The sequence below is a fragment of the Leptonychotes weddellii genome, chromosome 1 (assembly GCF_054177405.1).
Source record: "Leptonychotes weddellii isolate Sample4059 chromosome 1, ASM5417740v2, whole genome shotgun sequence".
NCBI classification, from domain to species: domain Eukaryota; kingdom Metazoa; phylum Chordata; class Mammalia; order Carnivora; family Phocidae; genus Leptonychotes; species Leptonychotes weddellii.
The window spans coordinates 60,842,533-60,854,172 of NC_138369.1; the positions used below are offsets into that span (position 1 = coordinate 60,842,533).

The 11,640-nt window shown below is 36.6% G+C and overlaps 1 protein-coding gene across 1 annotated transcript in view; it reads left to right on the forward strand.

Annotated features, from left to right (window-relative positions):
- Positions 1 to 11,410, forward strand: part of DYNC1LI1 (dynein cytoplasmic 1 light intermediate chain 1) — a 40,218-nt gene extending 28,808 nt beyond the window's left edge. Inside the window, exons 6-13 of the mRNA XM_006740994.3 lie at positions 1,105 to 1,198; positions 4,460 to 4,595; positions 5,427 to 5,538; positions 7,722 to 7,781; positions 7,904 to 7,948; positions 8,611 to 8,731; positions 9,689 to 9,844; positions 11,252 to 11,410. Coding sequence (XP_006741057.1) covers positions 1,105 to 1,198; positions 4,460 to 4,595; positions 5,427 to 5,538; positions 7,722 to 7,781; positions 7,904 to 7,948; positions 8,611 to 8,731; positions 9,689 to 9,844; positions 11,252 to 11,364 — 837 coding nt within the window. The 3' untranslated portion in view covers positions 11,365 to 11,410. The remainder of the gene's footprint in view (positions 1 to 1,104; positions 1,199 to 4,459; positions 4,596 to 5,426; positions 5,539 to 7,721; positions 7,782 to 7,903; positions 7,949 to 8,610; positions 8,732 to 9,688; positions 9,845 to 11,251) is intronic.
- Positions 11,411 to 11,640: the final 230 nt, after the last annotated feature.

Here is an 11,640-nt window from a genome sequence, read left to right on the forward strand (position 1 = left end):
GTATTTCACAGACTCTAAGACAATCTTCAGTTTTGTATTAGCTTAGGAGCTTTTAAAATGTGTAGGGGGGGTGGGAGAGGTGTCTCAGGACAGAGAAATAATGGCGGTTTAACTCTTCTTAAAGACTCTGGAAAATGAGATTCAGAGAGACTAAGTGTCTTGCCTTAGGTCCAGATCCTCTTATTGCATTTAAATATGTTCCACCAAAAGTATTGTAAGTCAACAATACAACAATTATAAATATCTTTAGTAATTTGAAGTAATTACTCTGTGTTCTATAAAATGGACAAACATGCTGTATCATGATTATACAGAGACTATGTTGTATGACGTATATATGCATAACAAAAAATTGCATGTCAGATTTGACCTCAAACTAATATTAGGTATAATGAACATTATTATTACAGGGTTATTTTTAGATTTCATACCTTCAGTTTCAGGAGGTTTGGGTGAAGTAATTTGGATATCATGTTTATTTTTTTGCAACATTTTTCTGTAGCAAGCAGAATTCAGAATCGTCTCAGTGACCGTACAGGTGACACTTCAAAAATAGCCTGTAATTCGCCTTTTTTTTTTTTTTTTTGCTGTTGGTAAGATTGTAGTAAGAGTCAACAGAAGAACCAGAAAAGAAATGAAGGTCATTTAAGATTTATCAGATAAACAGAGGAGCAAAGAGGAAATAGGGAAGGGTGCAGACTCCCAGATATACAGTGTTTTATAGAACTAGAATAGAGTTTAGAACTTAAAAACTTCGTTTAAGTCAAAAGGAGTTGTTGAGTCAGCAAGTATGAGCAACCATCTGCTTGTCCTGTTACTCTTCATTCCTTTATGTACTGAAACTTTCTCTTTGGTGTTTTCATCATTCAATAGAACATGGACATTAATACTTTTTAAGGAAATTATTCCTTAGTCTTGATTCTAACTAAAAGAACTTAGACATGTAAGAGTAATGGATACTCTAATAGTCTGATGTTCAGTCACCATATCAGAGTGGTAGGTTTGTGAAATTCCCCCATTTCATTCCAAAACTGTTCAAATCATTATATTTAACTTTGATTAAAGTTAATATTATTGTTTTTCTTAATTATTTTAACTCAACAGTGTGATGCCATTAGTGTATTGGAGAAAGAACATGACTACAGAGATGAACATTTTGATTTTATTCAGTCACATATCCGGAAGTTTTGTTTACAGTGTATCCTTTTCCTGCATTCATCAGTGCAATGTACCTTACCTGTTTGTTTGCTTTTTTATTTTTTTATATTTTTTATTTTTTTTTTTTAAGATTTTTATTTATTTATTTGACAGAGAGAGAGGGAACACAAGCAGGGGGAGTGGGAGAGGGAGAAGCAGGCTTCCCGCTGAGCAGGGAGCCCAATGTGGGGCTCGATCCCAGGACCCCGGGATCATGACCTGAGCCGAAAGCAGACACTTAATGACTGAGCCACCCTGGCACCCCTGCTTTTTTTAATTAATGGAATTAAATTGATGGACTTCAGGAATTCCATAAACTTTTTTCCTCCTGCTTCTGGTTAGAAATTTCATTTTAGCTCCCAAATCATTTATATCTGGGTATTTTGAGCTATAAAAGAAGGTATTGAAATATGTAATTTTGATTTGCTGTGTTTTAAAGGATTATGCCTGAGAAAAATCATTTATCAAGTATCAGTCTTTTTGGAAAATTCTAATGAGTTGACATTGTAAACATTCTGATTATAAAGCAGTATTCATTTATTGGGAGTGGTGTTGGGGCAAGATCAATATTTAGGTTTGTGTATTCCCATTTTTAACATGTTCACTATGTTACCATCTCTACATATAGTCTAATGCAATGGTTTCAAAATCTGGGTGTGCCCAGCTAAGGCTTGCTGAATTGGAACATTTCAAGGTGAGGCTGAAGAATCTCTACTTTTAAAAAGCTTTCTGGGTGATTTTGATAATCACAAGGTTAGAAAACCTATTATAAGGAATCTTGTCTAGGTTGCAAGGATTGGAGGAACCTCTGAATAACATTCAGAGCTAAAAGAAGGATAAAATGAGGGTTGCACATGAATGCTTTTAAGAGGATTTGCTATTGAAAACTTTGTCACAGCTTGAGTGCACTGAGGAGTTCTCACCCACCCCTCTTGGATTAGAGAGTCTGTGGTTACATTCCCTAACCAAAGCTTTTGTGTCTGAAAAGTGAAGAAATGATGACATTAGCAGTAGGTAGGAATCATAAGTAATATATACATGTTTATAGTGTCTGTAGTTTTTCATTTTCATTAATGGACATTTAATTTAAGGACCACTTACAAAAAGCCTAGATGAATAATGAATAATATCACTTGATACTAGCAGCTTCCCTTTCCCCTTTTCTCCTCAGTACTTTGTCCTCTCTGTGGCCCTTTCTTTTCTCCTGTCACATAATGGTTGACTTGGTTGAATTGAAGGGCATTTGTCTACATAAGAGACTTTAAAAAGAAGACAAAAAGTGGGAGTAATTGGGGGCGCCTGGGTGGCTCAGTCGTTAAGCTTCAAGTGTCTGCCTTTGGCTCAGGTCATGATCCCAGGGTCCTGGGTTCAAGCCCTGCATCAGGCTCCCTGCTCTGCGGGAAGCCTGCTCTCCCTCTCCCACTCCCCCTGCTTGTGTACCCTCTCTCGCTGTCTCTCTCTATCAAATAAATAAAAATCTTTAAAAAAAAAGGAAAAGTGGGAGTAATTGAAGTAGATGTCTATAGACTTTTTGTTATCTTTGAAGATAGCAAATTTGGGAACAAGCAGTCTCTTTAAACATTTAATTAATACTGTTCTTGAAAATGTACATACAGAAATGTAATCAAGGAGACTGTCCACTGAAATAATTACAGACCTTTAGTAGAGCCCACTGATTTTAAAAGAATACAAACTGAGAAGTCACTTCAAGATAGTGAGGCACACACGTGTGTGTGTGTGTGTGTGTGTATGTGAAGACAACAGTTCAAAATCATTATTTTTTTTATTATGTTAATCATACATTACATCATTAGTTTTTGATGTAGTGTTATTTATTTATTTTAAGATTTTATTTATTTATTTGTCAGAAGGAGAGAGAGCACAAGCAGGGAAGCGACAGGCAGAGCAGGCAGAGGGAGAAGCAGGCTTCCCACGGAGCATGGAGCACGGAGCACGGAGCCCGATGCGGGGCTCGATCCCAGGACCCTGGGATCATGACCTGAGCCAAAGGCAGCCGCTTAAAATCATCTTCCAAGTTTTTTAAATGTTAGTTTTGTTTTTTTTTTTTTTAAAGATTTTATTTATTTATATGAGAGAGAGAGAGCACAAGAGGGGGGAGCAGGAGAGGGAGAAGCAGACTCCCTGCTGAGCAGGTAGCCCGATGCTGGACTCGATCCCGGGACTTCAGGATCATGACCTGAGCCGAAGGCAGTCGCTTAACCAACTGAGCCACCCAGGCGCCCCTAAATGTTAGTTTTAATACAAATTTTTCAGCTATATCATAAGTTGGTTCTCATGAGAAAAGATCACTCATTAATGAAAAGTTCACACAATTTTTACTTAAAATGATAATGTTTGTTTCTATCAAGTTAAGTTTTATGAGAAGTCCTATTTAGCAATACCACTTTTAGGTTCATAAGCTTCAGTTCATGCACTAATAAATATGAGTATCCCAATCCAGAAGTAGAAGTTTGACCATTCCCAGCCTTTTCCCTTGGTCTAAGTTGTCATCTCAGGACACAGTGGGCAGTGCTAGAGCGTGGTCCTTAGCAATGGCCATAGAATTTCTGATAGTCACTCTGACCACATCATCTGTTAGTAGTCACATTGCCCCTTTTCCACAGGCCTCTCTTGATCTTTGGATCTACCATATCATTTGGTAGGGTCTGCCTTAATTAACACATCCTCTGGTGAGGTTGTGTTACCTCAAGTTTTGGTCATGAAATCAATTTTTGCTTTGAATTATGCCTCAAAGTTTCCTGATGATACCTATTCGTTCATTTCTCTTCAGTAGGTCTCCTGAGCTTTGCTCCTGAAGTTCTAATTCCTGGGGCTAGTGAAAACCACAAGAAATACTAGTATACACCATTTTTTTTTTTTAAACGCAAGCAAAATAGTTGTTGATAAATAATATCCCTCCTTCGTGAAGTTTAGGAAGGTCAAAAACAAAGCCAATTACCTCTTCTTGTGCTTTAAATGGAGAGGTAGTAGCAGTATCAGTATTATTAAATTTACCTTTACTTTCTTGGTTTAATGAGACTTTTGCCCTCCTAAATGAAGTTGATAATGTAAAGATAGTTTTATTTGCATTTTAGCCTATATGTATTTTATACTTTTGAAATTCTTGACTACCCTATAATGTACCTTTCGGAATTATTTTTGAAAGTGCTGTGCATATAACTGTTAAGCTGAGAACACAGAATTTTATGGTACCTGATGTTCATGGAATTTGTCCAAAAGTTTCTTTAACAGTATTATTCAGATGGTGCAGCACTTATTTACACTTCAGTAAAAGAAAACAAAAATATAGATTTAGTATATAAATATATCGTTCAGAAACTGTATGGATTTCCCTATAAGATTCCTGCTGTTGTTGTGGAAAAAGATGCAGTATTTATGTAAGTATCCTCTTCAGTGTATTATTTTATTGTGTGTTATTGCTGCAATTTGATGGTGAATCCTCGTTTTTGGTTTTGAGGTGAGACCAGTAGACCTTTCCACGATGAGTAGGTGAGAATCTCTTCTAGATTGTTTTATTTATAACCTGTGATCCATTTATCTTTGCCTGTTGGATTTATTGCTGGCCTGAGCCCCTTTTGGAATGCCTTGCTATTATATATAGCTAAACCGTTGAGTGCATATATCAGTGTATTTACTTACTTTTTGATTGATACTCATTTATTGATTGGGTTTGATACATAAAGGACCCAGTATATAATCTAGACATGCTTTCAAAAAGTTACGTGAATACACTAAGAGGTAATAATAATTAACCAGACACCCCCCCCCCGAAAGAACCCCCCAAACTGTGCATTTTTAAAATCAGGAAGATTAAGAACCTTTTTAAGTAGTAATTAGTAAACTATAACTTGAGCATTATAATAAAAAATCTGATTAGTTTCGGTTTGTTTTTTTTTTTTTAAGATTTTTTTATTTATTTGAGATAGTGCCAGTGAGCACGAACAGGATTGGGGGAGGGGCAGGGGGAGGCGCAGAGGGCGAGAACAGGCAGGCTCCTCGCTGATCTGGGACGGAGCTCCATCCCAGGACTCCCATGATCATGACCTGCCAAAGGCAGATGCTTAACCGATTGATCCACCCAATCTAATAAATAAAAGCTTATTAGTTGTTCATAATTGGTCAGATTTGTTCCCTTTAATATGATCATGGATTTAATGAAGGAATGACTGTATAAATGCTTGAGATTTATCATATGCATTTCTTTCCAGTCCAGCAGGGTGGGATAATGATAAGAAAATAGGAATATTACATGAAAATTTTCAAACATTAAAAGCAGAAGATAATTTTGAAGACATTATAACTAAACCACCTGTCCGAAAGGTAACAGTTCTAGTATATATAGTCTCAATATTTGGCCTTTTAAACTGAGGGGGGAGTCCATAACTTTAAGATTATAGTTAGAAAGGTAAGGGGGTCCTTTCCTATCAAGGGGTTTTCTAAGTATAATTTGGGTGTTGCTAATGTCAATTCAAAATAAAAATCTGTGTTATCAAAATATAAACCAGCTGTTCAGTTACTGAATTCTTACTTAGCCTTTGGCATATTTATATTAGAAAATATTAGTGTGGATTCCATAGTCTAATGGAAATAATGAATTGGTAGGAGTGAATGTATGGATATTGAAGAGAGTAGGTTGAAGCTGTGAACTTTCCATCCTAGAACTCAGCCAAAAGCCAAGAAAATATAGGTAGAATAAATGTGTTAGCTTCTCTCTGTTGAGGTAGATCTGGAGTCTTCTCCACAGTCACTAGTTACCCATGCTAGCCCACAGCTATCCAGGAGCTTCCAGTTTAAACTGTTACATGGCATTCATATGCCTATTTAATCTGCTTCCAGAAAGTACTCTTCTTTCACATATTTTGATTTCATGTTAAGTAATATATCATGTACTATAGTTAGATGTTACAGATGTTTCTAGAAAGTTGTATAAAAAGCATTTACATATAGTACTTCTCAGTGACTTTTAAGTGGACATGCTTTAGGAAAAATAATTTTGATTTAACATAAAATAAGATTCTTACTTAAAAATCCAAACAAAAAAAAATTCCAAACATTGATATTGAGCATCTGTCTTATGTTTGTGGGTAATTAGAAAAAAGAAAGTTAATGACAAATGAAAAATCAGTTGGCATGGTATTTGGTTTGGATGTCTATTAAAAGAAGTGCAGACATCAGGGGGAAAAAAAAAGCAACAGTTTTTCCCATTCTCTTTTACCAACAAAATTGTGCTGTAAGTTATCTTTTATTCATCCCACTAATACCTCCTGGGCCACTGTTTAGGCACTAGGTGCTAAATAGGACAATGATGCAGTAGTAAATCGGTGCGCATGCCAGTGCTCAAGTGCTGATAAGTGCTGTGGCTGTAAAGCCCAGTGAGGGAGGGTGGGGGAGAGCAGGGGCACGGGGAGGGTTACTGTTTTAGGAGTGGTTAGGGAATGACTCTGATAAGAAGGGAGAGTGTTGCATGCTGAGGGAGCAGAAAGTGCACCTGCCCTGAGGCAGGAATGTAGAAGGAGGGCAAAGAGCCTCGAAAAAGTGAAGAGGAGGGCCAGATTGATAGGAGATGGAAGGCGGAGTTAAGATCTTGTGGGGCCTTCTCATGCAGTTGGAGTCAGGACTTTGAATTTCATTGAGTGGAATGGGAAGCGCCTGGAGGAGGAGTTTGAGCAGAGGAGTGAGGTAATCTGCTTGACCTTTTGAAAGGATCACTCTGGCTGCTGGTGGAAAATAGTCCCATAGCGTGCATTGTACAGAAATAGTAGAAGCAGGAGATGGTTGCTGCTTCTTTTTGCCTAATTACTCAGCAGGTAGAAGAGCCATTATATTTTTATTTCAGAGAAACCAGGGGCAAGTTGCTTTTCACTCACCTGGGGTATTATTGGCCCTTTTAAAACACCTAACTGTTGGGTAACAGAAGCATGATTAATATACCTATTGACTCTAAGATTGTGCTGTCCAATATCATGGCTACTAGTCACATATGGCTTTTAAACATATTAAGTAAAACTAAATAAAATTAAATTTTCAGCACCTGAGTCACAGTAGCCACATTTCTTTTTCTTGTTTTGAGAGAGAGGGTGCGAGGCGGAGGGCAGAGAGAAAGGGAGAGAGAGAATCTCAGGCAGGCTCCATGCTCAGTGCAGAGCTGGATGCAGGGCTCAGTCTCCCAACCCCACGATCACAACCTGAGCGGAAGTCAGGACTCAGATGCTTTAACGACTGAGTTACCCAGGCGCACCATAGTAGCCACATTTCAGATGCTCAATAGCTACAGGTGGCTGGTGGCTACAGTATTGGACAGGACAGCTATCAAAGATTCATACTATTGCAGATGGTTATTGGACAGCTCTGCTGTAGGGGCTTGGGTCGGGCAGTTCACTTGTGTAAGTATAGGTAATGTTTGTATTGAATTTTTTTTAATTAGTCTAATCTAGAGAGTATGTTATTAATGGTTTTTTAGCGTAATATATTAGACTTGCTCATTTATGCATTGCTCATTTCAGTTTGTACATGAGAAGGAAATTGTGGCAGAAGATGACCAAGTGTTTCTTATGAAGCTACAGGTATGAAATTATATCAGAAGCAGATTTAGTATGGTTAATGGGTAAACTGTTCTTACATATTTTTTAAAATACAGCAGTACATGCTATGAGTGTCTGACCTAGAACTCTTTTGTGTTTTTCAGTCCCTTTTAGCAAAGCAACCACCAACTGCAGCTGGAAGGCCTGTGGTCAGTATTGCAGATTTTGACAAAATTATTAAAGTGCCGTACATTATTGGTTTAGTTCCCTTTTTTCTTAATCGTATACATGTCTCCTGTGGGTGTGTTTTGATATAAACTTGAATTAAAAATTCTTGAATTTGTGACATTTTAAACTTCACTCCTTTTTAGAATATTTAAATCCTAAAGATCCATTTTGCCTTGTTTGTCATGCATGAGTTACTGTGTGGAACCATTTTTATATGGTTCCTTACCACTTATATAAATCCTTAAACAACAGCCCTGTGGGGAGGCAGGTACTACCAGCCCCATTCTGCAGGTGGGGAAACGGAGGCTTTGGAGGACCTAATAGTTTGCCTGAGATTTTATAGATAGTAGGATGCAAGTCCTACTTGGAACTCAGATCTGACTCCCATGCTTATACTCGTAATCACACCCCATTATTCAATATGTTCTTTTCCCATTGAAGGGGAATTTGTATTCTAAAATGTGATGGGTCTCGTGGTATTTTCTGATAATGAGGACACAATTGCTAAACATGCAATGGCTTGCAGTGTAAATGTACCAGTAGAACAGATGGGACAGTTAAAAAGTAATTTCTTTTTATAATAACTTTGGTGAAGTTGGAAGTTTCCTGTTTTGATAGTTATGGCTTTCCTATTTTTACATAGGATGCCTCACCAAGAGTCCCAGGAGGCTCCCCTCGAACACCAAACCGATCTGTGTCATCCAATGTTGCCAGCGTGTCACCCATCCCTGCAGGGTCAAAAAAAATTGATCCAAACATGAAAGGTACATTTCTCTCTTTTCCTAGAGAAAACAACACAATACATTTCACACTAAAAAGAAATCTACCTAGCTTCCCGCCTTTTTTCCATAGCTGTTTACATTTTTGTGCAATAGCTTCTAACCTTTGTCTCTGTCTCTAACCTATAATCTCATAGTTAATCAGACTTCACACCATTTTATAGTATAGCCTTAGTATATGATATCTATGGTGTGAGCTTTATGAAAGTTTTGTGTTATATTTAAACTTCTCCTAAGGTAGGTCATTGAAGAAATTCATATGTTAATAGGCTATCTGCAGTTAACATAAAGAGAAAAGCTATATGCGTAATAGCTATTTCAGTAGGAATAATTGCCATAAATGGGATTAGTAGGTGAGAGTTTGTACATTTTTATGCCTTTTGATAATATGTTTCAAATGGCTTATTCAATTTACAAGTCATCAACATAGAGTGTTGCAATTTTGCCACAACCTAATCAGTATTCTTTAAATACTAGTAAGAGCTTTGTCCCTGGTATTTCCTATTTGCTTCTCTTCTGTGAATTGTTTCTTGTTATCCTTAACGCATTTATCTCTTGGAACTGGTTTTCACACAGGATTAGGTAGCTTTTTGTAATACTTGAGGCAAACATTTCTCAACAGTTCATTTTTGAAGAAACTTTTTCAGAAGGGAGGTATAGTAGCATCTAATCCCTGTTTTAAATGCTTTTGGTTTTTTAAAAATAACATTCTAATTTTTTAATAATTATCTTACACTCTTAAAGTTTACTCATATTTTGTTTTACACATGAATAGATTAGAGATAAGTTACCCAGGCTCAAAAGATCAAACTAGACTTGAATTTGGAATACACAGCTCTTAAATTTTAAATATTAATTGCTCTCTGTGATTACTGTAATAATAATGTATAGAAGAATCTAATGTTTTGAGTGCAAGTTTTTTGGTTTTTGTTTTTTTAATAGCGGGAGCTACAAGTGAAGGTGTCCTGGCAAATTTCTTCAATAGTTTGCTGAGTAAAAAGACTGGCTCTCCAGGAGGCCCTGGTGTTGGCAGTGGTAGCCCTGGAGGTGGGGCTGGAGCTGGAAGCAGTGGTTTACCGCCATCCGCCAAGAAATCAGGTACTGTTCGTAGAGCTTTTTTTTTTAATAGCTCTATTGAGATAAAATTTACATACCATGAAGTTCACTCGTTTGAAGTATAAATTCAGTATTATAGTATTTTTACAGAGTTACACAAACCATCATAATCTAATTTTGAAACATTTTAATCAATAATGTTTTCAAGGTCCATCCACATTGTAGCATGTATCATTATTATTACTGAATAAAATTCCATTGTACCTATGCCACATTTTGTCTACTCATCAGTTGATGGACATTTAGATTGTTTCCCTTTTTGGCCATTATCAATAGATCCACTGTGAACATGTGTTTTTGACAGATGTTTGACAAATGACATGTGTTTTCATTTCTCTTGGGTATATACCCAGGAGTGGAATTGTTGGGTCATGTGGTAACTCTGTGTTTAAAGTTTTTGAAGAACTGGCAAACTGTTTTGCAAAATGCTGCACCATTTTATATTTCCAGCAGCAGGGAATGAGGGTCCCAATTTCTCCACATCCTCTCCAACATTTGTTTTTGTCCATCTTTTTGATTAGAGCCATCCTAGTGACTGTGAAGTCATATCTCACTGTGGTTTTGATTTGCATATCCTTGATGGCTAATGATGTTGAGAATCTTTTCTTCTGTTTATTGACCATTTGTAGATCTTTGGGAAATGTCTATTCAAGTCCTTTGCCCGTTTTTAAGTTGGGGTGTCTTTTTGTTGTTGAATTTTAAGTGTTGTTCATATATTCTGTGTCCTAGACCCTTGTCAGATGTAGGATTTGCAGATGTTTTCTCCCCTTGTGTTGGTTGTCCTTTCACTTCTTGATGGTGTCCTCTGAAGCACAAAAGTATTTAATTTTTATGAAGTCCAGTCTATTTTTCTTTTGTTGCTTTTGTTGTAACTGCCCTTTAAACAGACTTTTTAACCCATTTTCCTTTTTAATCCCATCTTTTTGCCACCCTTTTCACAAAAATCATTGTGCAGCTACCATTTTTGTAACCTTTTACAGGTTTCTGGGTATAAACTGAATTACTTCTTGGCTTTTCCCACTGCCAGTGTAGATTAAGCTTTCCTGAGACTGCTAATATAGTTACTACCCATTCATATTCTTTATACATTCCAAAATTTTGTTGCTATTTTGTTTTACTGTTCTTACTGTCCTACGCCTTTTTAAAAAATATCTTTATGAGATTAAGTGATAGGTGCTAGTTTTACTTCCATTTGGTAACAGACCCCATAATGTAAAATGAGGGGATTTATTTTTTTTTAGGGGATTTATTTTTAAATTAAGGATGTTTATATAACTTAGTATGCTAGATAAAGTTAATGAAACTGTTGGCAGCTTTTAAATGAAGAGACATTGGTGTAAAAGATACTTTGACTTCTATCTAAATCTTGTTTCTTTTCCTTCAATGTAGGCCAGAAGCCTGTCCTATCAGATGTTCACGCAGAACTAGACAGAATTGCACGCAAACCAGTTACAGTTTCTCCTACAACACCTACATCTCCTACGGAAGGAGAAGCTTCTTGAAGATACCAAATAAAGCCATTTATTCAGTTTTTTGGGATAATGTAAACTGGTCTCTGCCTTCTCCTTGAAAAGTGGAATTAGGGAACTGGAGTGCTTTTTCAGATGGACTAAATTTCTTTCTTTTTTTTTTTTTGTGGTTGCCCATTTTTATAAAAGGAAGCTATACAGAAGAAAAATTATTCTACACTATGTAGGATTGCTGTTTGCATTGCCCCTTTGCATAAGGAAATAATTTTGGATTTTGAAAAACTCAAAATTTATAGATCTGAAATACAG